At 46.1% G+C, this 17,402-nt stretch overlaps 1 protein-coding gene across 1 annotated transcript in view; it reads left to right on the forward strand.

Annotated features, from left to right (window-relative positions):
* The first annotated feature begins 11,945 nt into the window (after positions 1–11,945).
* Positions 11,946–17,402, forward strand: part of LOC126519305 (prolactin-releasing peptide receptor-like) — a 35,225-nt gene continuing 29,768 nt past the window's right edge. The window contains exon 1 of the mRNA XM_055065067.1: positions 11,946–12,005. Within this exon, the coding sequence (XP_054921042.1) occupies positions 11,946–12,005 (60 nt within the window). The remainder of the gene's footprint in view (positions 12,006–17,402) is intronic.

The following is a 17,402-nucleotide window of genomic DNA, read 5'->3' on the forward strand; positions in this document are numbered from 1 at the left end:
ATAGAAGGCTTCCTAATGTGCAAAAAGCGGTCTGAGCCGTAGACCTCGATTTTTAAGCACCTGCAGTACATGAGGGGTGGGATGAACAGTTTATAATATACCCTTTTCATGTATATCAGAGAAAATATAACGTAACCCGAATTTAAGCGATTTCTTCTTTATAAAACCTCAGCGAAGCGACGTATGACAGGAAAATACTACTACTTTTCTTCAAGCCCAACAATATGCCCATCTTAAAACGTATGACACGTTCGTTCATTGGAACATGTAATGGAAATTTCCAGGTAAAACAACAATTTGTACATCTGTGAGCGAATGACAGCTGACAGTGATCGATAGTTTATGATCCCGTTATCAACCTTTCGTAGCTTCAAACAATATCTGCACTAACGCAAAGATGTGCAGACGACCATATCATAAAAACAAGTGAAAAGTGCGTCTAGACAGGCGAGAAGGAGGCGAAGCCTGGCAGCTTTAATCTCATCTATCCAGGAAGGACTACTGAGAAAACGAGAATATATGACGAGTAATAGTAGAAGGAGAGCGTGACAGCTGGTTTCTATATCATTCAGCTTTCTTCGCGCAGTTTAGCCCAAAGGGCGAAGCGTTGAGAGCCATATCAAGGTTTAGCTTTGTAGTGAGACTACTCGCATGATGTCATAACAATACGCGGGCGTGACGCGTTGCCGAGAACGATCATGCTAGGCAAGTGCAGCTTCGTAAGATAAACAGCGCCCTAGTGGCTACCATGCGCCTCATTATGCTGGAGCCACGAAGAACGCCGTCACTGGCGTTGCCGGTGAGGGCGTTCTTCGTGGCTCCAGCATAGTGAGACGCATGGTAGCTACTAGGGGGCTGTTTATGCTACTAAGGTCACTGGCGTTGCCAGTGTCCCTCCTAGACGTTGCACAAAATGAGACCGATGAAAAGCCGTTAGCATTCGTAGCGCGAAGCTCCACGGCGTTGTACGTACACAAGTGAGGGGTTTCAGCGCGAACTGATTGGATATACCTCGAAGCCGGTAGTGCAGGCAGTGATGCTCGTCGCTGGCTCTCAAGCTCCATAACATTGAGCGCGCGCTTAAATGGACCGTCCACTTAGCCGAACACACAGAGAATATACTAACCCCCCCCCCCCTCCCCTACCTCCAAGCACAGGAAGAACGTTACTGTTTTTGCGCACAGCACTCATCAGCCTGCCTCTGAATGCTGTGCGCACTCAGAGGCAGGCCGATAGGAACACAGGCGGCAAGAGTTTTCCTATGAATAAACCGAATAGCAAAACATTGTTGTTGAGCAGGCAGTGTAGAATGCATTCGCATACCGATACAAAGGTGTACAAACATTGCGCTGAATTACTGTAAAAAATGATGGCTATGCCGTGCTATCACAAAGCAAATCTGGTAACATGCGTTGTCCTCCCACAACATGCATTTCCTGCCTGAGTAATGGCCTGTGTCCCCATAACGTGAGGCTGTCGCAACCGCATATCATACTGAGCGCAAATAAAGACGGCAACAGCGGAAGAGAACACAAAAACAACACGGGCAGTTTCATTCGACTCGTTTATTCACGGCAACCCGTGAGCATATATATTGGCAAAGAGAACATGCGCAGAACGCAGCAGACTAGAACACTCATCAGCTAGCGGTGCAACGAATTATCAAAAAAAAATATATTTCCGATTGAAACAACCTAATGGAAGTGTCACTAACACAGTCTTGGCCCTTCTTTTTTATGTGATATGGCTCCATCAGTTCACGTGCAGTCTGTTCCTGGCTTCTCCCCAGAATCTTTATCTCATTGAAAAGTGGTGCACAGGGGGCAGGCATTGCAGTGCGCAGGCAAGTGCGCCAATTCATCTTTTGTTAATTTTTGTTCACGTTCTCTGGCTCGATCATGCAAGCACCGTCCTATCTGCCCTATGTAGGACTTGCCACACGCCAGGGGGATTTCGTACACAACTACTACATTGCATTTTGCATACGGCTTGGTATGGTTCTTGCCATAGCCTTGCCTTCCTTTAGGATCACGGGAGGTGCGAGGGCAGAGCCGCGCCAGCTTAGAAGCGGCTGAAAAGACAAGGGAGACTCCAAACCTGCCTGCCACCTTCCTTAGGTTGCCACCTTCCTCCCTGCCACCTTCCAACGTAACTAGTCTCCAGTTTTAATCCTTCGTTCGCGTAACAATATATATCAGCCTCAATCAGTGTGTTGCTATTATTATGGCAAAAAGGATATCATACGTGATAATATGCGCTACTCTCGTCCCCAGACGTGTGTTGCGCACGTCGTTCCGCAACTTGACAAAGGAAGTCAGCGAGAAGGTTTATGAAACGCGCTGGCTAACTTGAGTGTGTTCAAGTCAAGAAACCAGCTTGAGCTGGTATTTCTCAAGTTAAGATGCGCAGCTTCTAGTCGGATTTATGAATGCGGGGGTTAGTCATTGTAGACGTAAACCAACAATGGACTAGAAAGAGAACGTACTTGAGCTACACCTCCGCTGTCACTACGTGCCCAGCTCTGCTCCGTTAAGACTCAGTCACGGAAACCGTCATAACCACGGAGCTTCCTAAACTGATCTAAAGTGGGACAAATTCAATCTGTTAGTTTTTTTTGCCTGAGTACAACAAGATGATTGCAGGGATTCTATGCCGTTGAGAGCCGTAAAATGTATTAATGTACAAAGTCCTAGCGCAATTCTGGGGTGCCTGCGGTGCCACAGCGCGAGAGCACGCAAGATTGTACCAGAAATAAGTTTACCAGGTTGACACTGTAGCTTCCCTGGGGCCCTGTTGAATTCCCTGTTGAGTTCCCTGTTGAATTGCAACGGGTTTCGGTAGACGTAAATAGCAGTCCAAGTCATACACAGGCACCCAGCTACTTATTTATTCTTATTATTTATTCTTATTATTTATTAACAGAGATGATACGCAAATGTCTGTGCGCACCTTTATCGTGACGATGACCACAGATCCGAACAATAAATATCTTCGTGCCTTCGTTCAACATTCTGTGTCACCTCTGTGCCATGCGCTAAACAGCTTCGCTGGTCATCTATCTTCACAGAGTACAATAGGCTAGGCAGGTAAATTAGCCTTGGCCAAAAGACCTGGTATTGAAGAGCGTCCCGAACTGTTATATCTAAAGCAGACATTTTTGGTGTTCCTTCTCTGTTTTGTCAATATCACTTTTTATCAAGAGTCACGGATTATAGAAGCATGGTCTGCTAGTTGTAAGACGCTATAGCTCATAGAAATAAAGAGGCTGTCGCTTCCACGCACGGCATTTGAGAAGACGGCAAATGGGAGGCTTCGGCAGTGAAGTAAATTAAATGCGCCACGTTTTAGGAGCCACCAGCCAGAAGAGCTACCCATCAAAATCAAATTTTAGTTTCCAACATCGTGTCGCCTATATTTCTTCCTTCAAATTTTCACGTGCCCGTAGCACGCGACATTTCCCTATCTCAAAATTCATAATTTTATGGCGCGTTAAAGTAAAAGGTTTTGCACTAAATTCTATTGCGCTCAAATAAATTCACCTGTAAGACAAACTTTTAGTTCTCCTTAATTCTCCAACGTTATGAATCCGTACGAACCGGTTCCAACCAGTCTTAACCGTTATATTTTTGCTCCAGAGCTGAACCTGAACCAAACCATGAAATATGCAAAAATCTGAACGTGAACCTGAACTGAACCCGAAAGCCTTTCAGAACTACACTGCTTGTGAGTGGCTTCATACCAAGCAAGCATAGTATCGCCTGCAGCCAGTTTATCGAAAACTAGCTTGACTTTAGCTCTGTCCTATCTTTCATCAGAAGAGATGTACCATAATTTCTCTGTAATTTCATGAACCCGAGTAGAATCATCTTCGGAGGCTGAAATCACGGTACCCTTAATTGAGAGTTTCGAGCAAGCTTTCAATGAAGAAACTGTTTCGCGATAGTCCAACAATTTCATTATGACGGTACGCCGTCGGCCAGTTTTCATTTTCTTTCCTAATCTGTAGCTTATTTCTGTGCCGTTAATAGTGATTTGTAACTTTTTCATGCAAAGATAATATCTTTATTACCATAAAAAATCTGTCATTTGTTTCATTACTGCGCTCCTATATAGGCCCTTAATAACTACGTTAGTTCTCCTTCACCCATCTTATTGTTCGTCGCTGATTCATGTTCGTTTCGATGGTTCTGTATCAAAACCAATGCTTGATTTCTCTTTTTCTACTTCAGTTTTCCACCAGTTCTTACTTGGAAAAAATGCTTGAATGCTGCTTATTCATTCAGTTGGATTCGTTTAGTCGGTTTTCACCTCGCCTGTTTTGGTTAAACATTGTTAAGTGCGCTTGTCATATTAAGCAGTCCTAAAGTAGCTGTAGCAATGTTCCATGGTATGAATGGGCCAGCGCTTGCCTCTCGACATCACGGTACATCAAAGGACACATTTTAAAATAGCAGGTTTCTCATAGAACGTTTCTGATGCCCAGTGGGCAAGGCAGCATCACCAAAAAAGACCATTGTCATTTCTGTAAGAATGCGCGAGCCCATATGCATTAACCTGCATTGAAAAACAGCACGGACTGGACAATATCGGGCCCGCTGTGCTAGTCCCAAACCCACTCAACGGGATTCCAAAGGTGTGACGTCTTAGTCTCGGAAAAGTCGACCTCGTGTAATATCGCACTTCTTAGTAAAAATTCAGTAATTCAGTTCGATCAGTTTCAAATTCAGGCATTCAATATAGAACGATATCTGTTCAATGTTCACCTTTGAATTTTTGAAACTTGTACATTTTGAACGTTTTGTACATTGAATGGGGCTCAAAGCATTTACATGTATTATTTACGCGGTCCTAATAGAAAGAGTGTCATACCGGATGACTGGATAACTGTCAGCCATACTGTCGGACGGAAGTTTTCGTAGTTTCAACATAGGTCAACAAATGGCAGTGAATCCTTGACGACGGCGCTTTCTGGCTGATCGATAATGCACCCAGTTTGAACGTTGCCGAACGATTCTATCGACGCTTGCATCCAGGCGTCAAGGACCTGCACGGCGAAACAGAAGGGACTGATCAGCATCTTGCCCGATGTGCTGCTGCCAAATCCACATGTAAACCCCACGAGTAGTTATTGGTCATTTTTCTTGTTCTTCTACACTGCGAGTCCTTTTTCCTATAGATGTACCAAACTAACTTAGGCTCCTGTCTATTTTCGCTGATGCTCCTGATTCAATTTTAAAACAGATTTTCCTCGGAGCTTCCTTCACTTTGAAGGACTGCGACTCCTTGTCTCCCTGTATTGCTTCATTTGCGTTTTTATGTGCAAGATGCTATTCGTCCATTGGTCCTTTATCTCCACTCAAGACTGCAGTTCACATTTTAGCACAGACAGCACCCAGTTACCAAACATCAACCCTTGAACCGTTACGCTTTTTCATACAACACATATTTGGTGAACTTTCATGGCATGTATGTTTTCTTATGGTCTCGTTTCTATTGCGTTTAGCTTTTGTTACCTGTTCGTGCTTTTCTTTCTACTTGGTAGCCTCCTTTAGTCGTACTCCTTGTTATATATGCTCATGGGCCCTTGATATCTCTTTTCCCAGAGGTGTGACCGGCTGATAACTCGCATCGTTAAACACAGTAATGCCCAATTTCGTTCCGCCAAATTTACCTCCCAGAGCAACGCTCTCCTCTCCACAAATATCTGCAAGAAACTGTATATTACAGCGGAGCTGTTATACGCTAGGCTCTGGCGCTTTGTGTGCGTAGACAAAAAAAATGGCCGCCACCCCAGAGCTAAAAGAGCTAAAGCGCAAAGCAAAATCGTATCATCGGGTATGCCCCAGCTGTGCTCAATCGCAAGAAGTGTCAAAACGAATTGTGATAAGAAATATCGTAATGAATAATTAAAACCGGAATAGACACTGTTTAGTATGGATTGCGGTTAGATGCCACGAGCTCTGTCGGCAAACCACTTAACATTATCTCAGTTCCCTTCCCCCCGTTCAATGGGTAGTCCGCGTGCAGTGAGCACTGCGGAAGAACAGCGCGCCTACCAAGAACACCGTCGTGAACAGAACCGGGAATGTGCACGGCGACGACTGGCGGCACGTAATACGGACAAGGATCATGCCACAAACGCCAAGCGTATGTACCTTTAGTTGGATCGCCCCTACCGGCTACACTCCCATCGTAATTATGGGTGATTTCAACACAGACGTGTCTCGGCCAGACCAAAATCGGTTCGTGGGGTTACACATGGGAAGGTTCGGCATTCAGTGTTACACAAACACCAGTGTGCCCTCGATGCGTCATCGGTCGTGCATAGACCTCACATTGGCCAAGAGCCTTTCCAGTGTCGCCACAGAGCCACTGGCCGTATATCATAGAGATCATAAAGCGAGAGTAACCTTGGTGACGAAATAATAAATCTAAAAACGCTAACAAAAGAAGGCTAAAAATGAAAAAAAGCGTATAGTGTGCAATTTAATAAAGCAACAAAAAATCGCGAGGAAGTGAAGAAGTGACATGCATTCTGGTATGCATGTTTTATTTTCAATCAACATATTTATTATGAAAATATTTATCACAATATATACCGCTCTGCAGGGCATCCACCTGCACAAAGTGAATGGCTCGGAATTTCTTCCCTGACTATCCACTAACATAACAATGTCACCCATCTGCATGGAACCTGCTATTCGATGCTCCACCTCAACACTGTATCATCCAACTTACCCGACTGTATTGCATCCTTTCCATGCTTATCGTGTGTATCGTAAAGAAGAGTGCCGACAATGCGAAAACCTGACTTAAACCCATTGCGATGCCCAATCTTGTCATTGGTTAGCATATAAAACAATTGACCAGCCCTTCGCGTCTAACGATGCACCATAATATCTACCCCATCTGTTCGTACGCACTGTTCATATATGTAGATGATCATATATTGCCTTATTCTCTTTGTTGGCTTTATATTGCCACGGGTATGAGAGTAGCCAAAAGGGATAGGAAATTGTATTCACGAAAATATAAAGAGAGAGACGGCTGCGGGCTAGATGACAGAACAACAACACGAGCGCTACTCCGATCGTCGCCTTCACTGTCGTTCTCGCGCATTCTTCCATGCTCGGCAGGATGCGGGCTTCAGTGCGCGGGAATAGCGCGTAACAATATCTATACAGTGCGCGATTAAAAGTAACTTATAATTTATGCGACTGTTGCTTCCAAAACGCTCTGTAGTTTTCTCAATAATTCGTTCTATGTCCGTCTTAAACTTCGGCTTAATGACTTGCATAGTTAACCCACATGCCACCGACCGCATCGCAATCGATCTGTAGGACTTATTGTTCCTTTTGTCTCGATTATTTTCCTATTTCCCGTTTTTCAGGGCAGCCCGATGGAACACCTTAGGCCGACCTCTCCGCGTTTCTTTCAATAAAATCAATCTCCACTATTCTTGTAAGTAAAATTTGTATTACCTTGCCGCCAACGTTCCTGGAAATTTTTTAGTCATATGAAGAGTACCGCCTTCGCATTCGGTCCGAGTTGCTGAATTTATCTCAACGGCAATACCGTTGCGATGTAGAATAAAAATGTCCTTGCCTCTTTCCAATGGAAATTGCATTGTCTTGGTCAAATTCCTTTTCAGTTACGACAAATACATATAGGATAGATATCATAAACATCTCCTCTGAGACGGCTTGGTAACGACGCTACACCGATTGTAATTTTTATCACTCTTCTTCATCGTTTATTATCAACCGCTGTAACGCCACAGCGCCGCAAGTCGGCGCCGTTGCGAGACGACCGACGAATGACGCAATCGTCGAGATTGCGAAGAAAGATCCACTACTTGCGCCCCCCATCTCGAAGGCAGTAATGCATCGCGCGACTTCCAATCTCGGAGGCAATGCGCATCACGGCGGGTTAAGGAAGTCCCTTTCCACGTGACGCATGAAAGCGGGAGGGCGAGAGCGCTAGCGACGCACGAGTGCGCTGTAACCGCGTGAGGCGGTAAACGGGCAAATCACGTCGCGCCGGCGCCCTTGGCGCTCTGCCGAGGAGCCGCTGCGAATCTTGTTTACCGCCGTGCGTTTAGTGACGGCGACTCGCGAACTCGTGGCGATGGCTGCCGCTGATGATTTCGCGGCAGACGTCTGCTCGTGCATGCTCTACGAAGGGAGCGAACGAACGCCACATTATTTTTCCCGTCATGTGCCACTCGTATTGCACCGTTTTGCAAACACAGTTTGTCTATGATCTGGTTGTTGCTGTACGCTAGCTAACTAGTGTGTTAGTAGTCCGTTAGTTTGTGTATCGACAGCGCGCGCTAATGCCGCACTACGTGCCATAGACAAATGCCAGAGCCAAACTAGCTCGAAGACAGAGAGAACTTTCCTTTAATGGACACTGCGATGGCTTGTCTGATTGCAAGTCCAGCAGAAAGCTCCGAGGCAAGAAGGACCGTGGGCACCGACGGGATCTGTTTTAGTTAACTAGCTAGCATATATAGAAAGTCGACCGATGCATAAGTAACGGAAAGCAGCAACAAAGTTTATTTTGCAGCTAACTGTCAGTTGATATCCAGCACGCAGGGTCCAATTCACGTTTTTTCTTCGAGTGAGTTGTCAAGCTGTGCAGCACAGCAAGCGTCATGCGGAGGCTCTCGCTTCAGCTTCCACCTGTGGCAAGGCGTCTTCCGTTGCCATTCCTTTCCTGCTCATCAGCCCATGGCTTCAGAGATCGCAAAAGTGCAACGTTATGATCTCCAAACCCAAGATTAGCCATAATATTTCGGTGTGTTTATGACTGAAAACCCGCCGCGGTTGCTCAGTGGCTATGGTGTTGGGCTGCTGAGCACGAGGTCGCGGGATCGAATCCCGGCCACGGCGGCCGCATTTCGATGGGGGCGAAATGCGAAAACACCGTGTACTTAGATTTAGGAGCACGTTAAAGATCCCCAGGTGGTCGAAATTTCCGGAGTCCTCCACTACGGCGTGCCTCATAATCAGAAAGCGGTTTTGGCACGTTAAACCCCATAATTTAATTTTATGACTGAAAAAGAGGCTGCCCCCACCGGTAGGGATCGCCTGACACGCTACAATGATCTTGTGAAGTCCTTCTACTTAGAGCGTAGAACCTTCCCCGGCCCACACAACAAACTATCCCGAGCGCATGCTACAACTTTCCGCCTGCTACAAACCAATACTTACCCCTCGTTACAACTTTATAACAAGATCTACCCAGACATTTACCCCAATCCCACGTGCCATATTTGCAAGACACAGCCAGCCACACTTCCACACATGCTTTGGGATTGTACACACCAATACCCCGACACTAACCCCACGACCCTCTCGTCGAGATGGCACGCTGCCCTGCGTAGCCCCAACCTTGACGACCAACTCTGGGCGACCCAGCAGGCCTGCGAGGCGGCGAAGAGGCAACACCTCGACGTCCCCACGTGGGAGGCCTAGGCCAGCCACCATCTCTTGCTGGTTTCAATAAAGTTTATTCAGTCAGTCAAAAAGAAAAGTTCAGAGCACGAGCCGAAGAGGACAACGAACGCTCGATCCGCTGCCTTCCCTGTCTGCAGTTTTTTGTATTCGAGACAAGAGCTATCGCATGCTATTTTGTACCCTTCCTCATGTCCTCACTTATTTGCTGTTGTATTTAGCTTTTATTCGCTTTATATGTGTATCGTATGACTCTTAATTTCACCATCTTCAGCTATTCATTTCGTTTCAATTCATATTCGTTGGGGTATCTGTTTTCTAGAACCCTGGTGCCACCTGATTCATGTGGCCATGATTCTCCAGACTGGGTTGCGTCATTTCAATACAGAACAAACAACCAGCCAGCCGCGTATTGAACAACCGCCACAACAACAAAACAAGCGGCTTCAGTCGAACGCGATCAAACGAAAAAAGTATGGTTGATCCCTCTTTCGTAGGAATCGATAGAAAACTCAAATGAAACGCGTCATCACAGAAGCTGTCGCACGTTTATTGCGCGCGAAGAACGAAGTTGCAAAGAGCCATCAGCGGCACCCTACCACTGCACAGGAAGCCTCGACAATCGCGCCACAAGCGAAAGTTGTCGAATGACTCGCAGCCGGGGAACATCCCCCGCAGACACTGTGCGAATCAGCCATAAGCCACTGGTATTCGTGAACCGCACAAGTGAAACCAGAACGGGTTGTTTGTAAATCACTTCAGGAACTCGCGGTTCACTGCAGCGAAAAGTGCGCGAATGGAGGGTCGGCCACCGTGTTGCCTGGCATGCGGCGTCCTGTTGGCGAGTCACTCCGGTGAAGGTACGAGCTCTTGGTTCGTAGTGCCTTGGGCAACCGGTTGAGCTGCGACGCGCTCAGCTTCGGGAAAGCGAGTGGCAGAATTCGTCATTTATTTTTTATTATTTGTGTATTTCTTTCATAAGGTTATTTATCCATCTCGATTACTCCTATTCTCGAGGTTTTACAAGAGGTGTGGGCGTGCACACAGAAATTAATAAGCAAAGGGGGTAAGACGGTAAACACTAAATTGCAAAAGTATGCATGAATAAACAAATACAAACAAACAGCAAGTGCAGACAAATGGAAAGGCGAAATATTAACCCGACCATGTATAGTAACTGGTGCAATAGCAATAAATTAAGCACACAGAAGTGTAATTCAACCCGCCGAGAAGGCAATGTTGGCTGAAACATACGAAAGATACAAGTTATACTACATACTGCAAGAAGTTAGTTTACTTGATATCCCATACAAATTTGGTCTCAAAGTGGTGTGTTCCACTGAGAATATATCGGTAGCATTTCTAGTTCAATTGCGTGGTTCCGTAGGGAATACAGTCGCTCACTGGCACCACTGTAGGATATGACCAGATGGCTATATATGTAAACCGATTCGTCGTGTAAGTCGTAAAGTACGACTTACACACAACCTGCAGGCATGATAGCATGGGACAATAATTTGAATATACGAGGAAACATAATCCTGTTACGCGGAAACTCAAAGAACCTCCCAACTGCCGTTTGTTTTCCATCTGCCGGGGACACCAACAATTCTGACCAACTAGAGGCTAGCAGCTTCGCTGTGAAACTTCAAAGTAAATGCAACCTCACATCGTACACGAAGTCCAGTAAGGCCCTGTAACGACAGTCATCTTGACTTCACTTGATGAAGTCACCTTTAAGAAATGGTTCACTTATTAACCTTATGGTAGTGTGCTAGAACTATTCGTCCTGCTAACTACTGTCAATGTTGCTACCTTTTTTTTAGGCGCTGTTAGCTAATTTCTTGGTGTTTGACTACCCGCCGTGATTGCTTGGTGGCTATGGTGTTGGACTGGTAAACACGAGGTCGCAGGATCGAACCCCGGCCACGGTGGCCGCATTTCGATGAGGTCGAAAACACCGAGGTGCTTAGATTTAGGGACCCGCCGTGGTTGCTCAGTGGCTATGGTGTTGGGCTGCTGAGCACGAGGTCGTGCGATCGAATCCCGGCCACGGTGGCCGCATTTCGATAGGGGCGAAATGCGAAAACACCCGTGTACTTAGATTTAGGTGCACGTTAAAGAACCCCGGGTGGTCAAAATTTCCGGAGTCCTCCACTACGGCGTGCCTCATAATCAGAAAGCGGTTTTGGCACGTAAAACCCCATAATCTTTTTTCGTATGTTTGAACATTGAACAATATTACCGTATCCCGGAAGATGTTCGGGGGCGGGGGAGGGGCCACGATGTATACATCCCAAGTTTGAATAAATTTCGACACGTCCTCTTGGACGTGCTGCCGCCATCTCGAGAGAGAGAGCGCGGTGCTCCGAGTGTCCTCCTCTTCCTGCAGATGGTGCGTCGCGAGCCCGGTCGAAGAACGCGGTCGTCGTCTTCGTCGCGCGCTGCAACCAAGCGTCGCCGAGGCTGCGCTCGGCGGCGCGTGCCATGACCACCGCACCGCTCGTTAGACGCCCCCGGCACGGCCCCCGCATGGACGCACAGAGCGTAAGCACTCACTTTTTCTTGCCTTCCTAAATGCCCGCGATGGAGCACCGGGGAGACCCCCCCATCCGTCTCTTTCTGTAGTTCACGGGCGCTCCCTGGTATTAATGGCTGCGCGTGAAGGTTGGTTTGGGGCTGTTTGGTGACTCGTAACACGTGGACCTCGAAAGCAAAGCTTTCGATCTTTTGTTTTTGTGAGCCCTCCCGGACTTTTGTGATCATGATTGCTTGGTCTTGCTACTGTCTTGCGAAATAGCTCACACTTTCAAAAAAAATCAGTGCCATTTCAGCTGTAAGTGAGACAAATGGAATAGCATTGTGCCCCACCTCGTTGAGCTCCCGGATAGTGATCTAATCAGCGTTCAACCGCCCACATTGCAAAGTGTTGTTCAAGAAGTCACTCGACCCATGTTCCGTCTCTTCGAGGAACTAAGTGCTACTGACGGTGGTCCGGTGCAGACCACCGTCAGTTGCACTTCGTGCCTCGAAGAGCCAGAACATGTGTCTCGAACTCACCTAGACAGCGTTCATCCGCCCACATTGCAAAGTGTTGTTCAGGACTTCATTCGACAGATGTTTTGCCTCTTCGAGGAACGAAGTGTAACTGACGATCTGGAGCAAACCACCATCCGTTGCACTATGTATGTATGTATGTATGTATGTATGTATGTATGTATGTATGTATGTATGTACGCGGACTTCGGAGCTCCCTCATCTACACTCTACCGCTACCACGTGTCCGGCTTTCTTCCCACAGTTCAAACACGCACTTATTTGCCACTTTGACACTTCTAATGCTCCCGCATCAAACAAAGCTGAATTACATGCCCGATACTGTGACCGAACCTCTGTTCCAGCCCGATGCTCTAATCGTTATTTCAGAATCTCACGTATACTCCTATCCTGTCAATGCCAACCATAGCTCTTTCAGACGATCGCCGACCATGTCTCACTGCGCAGTGCGGTTGCACTAGGAGACACGCGCGCGCAAGTGTCCTTTTCGCCCAGCGTCCTTTGCGCCAAAGAGGCAGGAATGAAGTGAGCTAATTAATAGCAATTGAATTAACTACTTCACGAGAGCTCCACTCCGACTCCCAGCGGGCCGAGCCATACTTGGCAAGCTGGGACGTAACCCCATGGTCGTCGGTCTCGACGCTGTGAAGCTGCCCAACGACGTAAGATCCAAGATTTACATACACCGGATGCCACGCAATATGCATCCCACCTACAACGGAGGACGAAGACGAGCCAAGGGTAAAGCTCTGCTCGCCAGTGCCCGCTTGAACAAGGACCGAACATGCTTCGTAGACGCTACTTCGTACGTTCAAGAAGAGGCCTTCTCATCAGTGGTCATCGACTGCGATTCTAAAATCCTTAGCTGCGCTACCATCCGCACTTCTAATTCCAGCGTTGCAGAGCAGGTTGCTAGTGCTCTTGCATTGACGGACAGTGTGCATGACACGATTTATTCAGATTCCAAGGACCACTGTTAGGGCCTTTCAGATAGGAATGGTGGCTCCCCAGGCCCTACGTATCATCCAAAGTGCTAAAGACATGAAACGTCACTCTTTGGCCTGGTTCCCTGCGCACCTTGGAACCATTGAGGGTGCATCAGTCAACCACAACGAGGAGGCACACTCGGCTGCACGAGGTTTGACTGACCGTGCGCTGGGTAACGCGTCCTCTACTGGGCGCGCCCCGAGCCTCTCTGCTCGTGCAACGAAATTCGCAAACATAATTATCTGTCAGGAAGACTCCTGCCTTTACCGCACTCCTCGCTGTGCAGGGACCAGGCAGTCACTCTCAGACTTCTGCAAACAAGCACTTACCCGAGCCCCGCGGCGCTGCACACAATGTACCCCGAACGGTTTCCAAGTCCGGACGGCCCTTTGTGTGGTGATTATGCGGACTTCGAACATGTCCTGTGGGGCTGCGCCTCTGCCGGTCCCCCTTTCACCCAAGAGGAAATGATGAGGCTAATTAGGGCCCAGGATCAGACCTCTCAAATCCTGGCAGTCCAGAGGGCTCGCGAGAGGGCCGTCAGGTTTCACCTGATGGTCCCCGAGTGGGCCTAGCCAGGCGACGTGGAGTTTGCTTACGTCTATAGTGGACCAAATAAAGTTGTTTCACTCACTCACTCACTCACTCACAGGTTCCAAGATGCGCCTTCGATTTGCATCATTTCTCAGCCCAAACGATTGATTGGCTCATGGAGTCTTGAAGCAACACTGGGGCTTATGGAGAGATCACCGTGGTGGACGGCTCCGGCTTAAATTTGATGACCTGGGGTTCTTTAACGTGCACCCAAAACATGCTGTGCACGAGCATTTCTTTTTTTTTCATTTCATCGCCATCAAAACGCGGCCTCCGCGGCAAGGACTCGAACCCACGACCTCGTGCTCGGCGGCAATCTAAACGACGTGTCTGGCATTAAACATGAGTTGAAAGTTGTGGCTTGCGCCTGTCATTTGGTATGTTGTCGTACGTCCTATTCTGCTCTAAAAATTTGGTGGTTATTAAAAAATTTTAAATTGTGGGGTTTTACGTGCCAAAACCGCGATTTGATTAAACGGCACGCCGTAGTGGGGGACTCCGGAAAGCTGAACTACCTGGGGTTGTTTAACGTCCACCTAAACCTAAGTACACGGGTGTCTTTGCATTTCGCACCCCCCACCCCCCGTGCCGGTGTGTCGAGTGACCCATAAATCGTTACATGAAATTCGTACATGGTACCATGTCATGTAGCTGCACAGGCATCCGTAAAGCATCATCATCATCATCATCAGCCTATTTCTTTTTATGTCCACTGCAGGACGAAGGCCTCTCCCTGCAATCTCCCATTACTCCTCCCCCCATGCGCTAGCTCATTCCAACTTGCGCCTGCAAATTCCCGGTTTCATCACCCCACCTAGTTTTCTGCCGTCCTCGACTGCTCTTCCGTTTCCTTGGCAACTATTCTGTAGCTCTAACGGTCCACCGGTTATCTATCCTGCGCATTACATGGCTTGCCCAGATCCATTTTTCCTTCTAATGTCAACTAGAATTGATACAGTGATGATGGCTATGATTCAACTGCTTTTTATTATGTTTGTATTTTTTAATATTTGGGATGTCCAATTCTTGGTCCTCTGGTTATGTGCCACTGTGTATGTGTGACTTGTTATGTGCCATTTATTGGCCAATCCTTGTGAATGGATATGTGTCAGTTTGGCACAAGGGCTTTAGAAGCCTTAAATGTATGTAGAGAATGTGTCGTACTTGTCTGCACATACACCTCTCCTCACTATAGTTACCTTACTATAGTTACCTCACTATATTACCTCACATATTACCTCACTATAGTTACCTCACTATAGTTACCTCACTTTAGTTACCGCACTACATAACCTCACTTATTACCTCCCTATAGTTACCACTATAGTTACCGCTTTCGTCGTCGTCACATCGCTGCGTCTGCGTGTCAAAGCATGCGTCCGCTTGAACTGGTGTTCGCATTTTGGCATTCACAGCACCGGATATGAGGAGGTTTTAGGTTTATTGCATTTAAAAGAAAGAAGTTAAAGTATACCCACTGCAAGAAGCAGGTTTTCAATCTAAGCCATCGATTTCCTTTTCAAAGATTCTCGGAAATCGCAAGATCTAAAAACACTCAAGCATCAAGTTTCCATCTCTGCAACTCGGCAATCAGAAACGATATGAAAATTCTGTAAACTGAACAATTAAGACACCTAAAGCCGACAAAGTATGCCAATAAATCAATCAATATTTATTTTTGACGAAATCAAATACAAGATGGGTATAAGTACACATTAGGGAGGTCCCGAAGTAACAACTGTCGGAGGGACCTCCTAACAAGACATGAAAAGGGGATAGTAGGACCTTGGCAAACAGTGAGTAATGTCATATATTATACAATTTCTACATCGTCATCGGAAATAAGCGGTAAGAGAGAAAAAAATCTATTCAAAATATCACGAGTATAATCATACAGTTAAAAAGAAAGAAAAATAATTGAAGAAATATTTTAAATAACTCGAAGAAATTCAAACGAGGATAAATGGCACGTAAAACTAACGACGAGAAGTATCAACTATAGGCAAAATTCAGTGACTCGGTAATTGAACAGTACATTGCATAATTGTAAAGCAGAACAAAATCTAATTAATTCTAGCTTTGTTAAATTATACTGTGCGTCAGACACAGTGTTCGTGAAATGCTCCTTCGTTCTACGGTTGAATGATAATGATGTAGATGACCTCATATCAGATGGTATTGAACTCCAAACAGAAATGCCTGAAAACGCGACTGTAAAATTCGCATAAATAGTTCTTGCTTTTGGAAGGAGAAGATTGAGTTGTGCGGAAAATCTTGTGTTTTTATAATTGATGAGGCTAGAGCGAGTAAAACCTGGAATATTAAACTCGGTATATATAAGACGAAACATAAGTAGTGACAGCTTGTAATTGAATAACATCCGTAAAGCTAAAACACTTAGGGAACGGAATATGGGAGCAGTGGGAGATGTATGCGATTGAAATGCAATTAATCGTAATGCCTGCTTTTGCAAAACAAATTCGATATGTCTATTTGTATATTATGTGAATTGGTTATGTTATGTACAAGGGTTCTGCAAAAGCCGTATTTCCATAATACTTAATTTTTTTAGACTCATGTGCTACATCGATTTTGTCCGCTGTAGATGTACTATTATGTGCAATTTACAGAATTGTGATATCAATTTTCATTGCCGATTTACAGATTTGTAAACTTCATTGTTTCGTTTTCTGAAAATTTTCGATTTTTGCCACTTTTCAATAAAATATTGACGACCTAAATCGAAAAGTCGAAACAAACAAGCACTAGAATTTAAGTTTTTCTTTTAACTGCAACAAACCATCAAATTTGGTGATGTGGTTGCCGAGAAAAACGAATTCTCCTTCGACATGTATTTAGATAGGAGCATCCGACCTAATGTTTCCCCTTAGGAGGAGGCCGAGCTGCATTGTGAGCCCCCCGCCCCCCGAACGAAATTTCTGACTACGCCACTGATAAGAGCGTATGCCTTCTATCTGGGTAGAGTAACATAGGCACTCACGTTACCTACCCTCACCTGCAGACGCAACAAATCGGACGTTCTTTTTCTTCAAAAATTAATCCATGGGAAAATCTGCTGCTCGCACTTGCTTTCTAATGTGCGATTTTACATTCCACGGAAAGGCACAAGGAAACAGCGCGCCTTTCAGCCTTCTTATTTTTGTGACCCTCTATTTAGAGTGCAGGCGACATATAACGCCCATTCAGAGGGCCTGGATATCTTCATATCTAACTTTAATACTTTCCTGAAAGGAGTTGCCGAGAAATTTCAAGGTCTAAACCAAAACTCTCATATCTTTTGTGTGT

Source organism: Dermacentor andersoni, chromosome 10 (assembly GCF_023375885.2).
Source record: "Dermacentor andersoni chromosome 10, qqDerAnde1_hic_scaffold, whole genome shotgun sequence".
NCBI lineage: Eukaryota > Metazoa > Arthropoda > Arachnida > Ixodida > Ixodidae > Dermacentor > Dermacentor andersoni.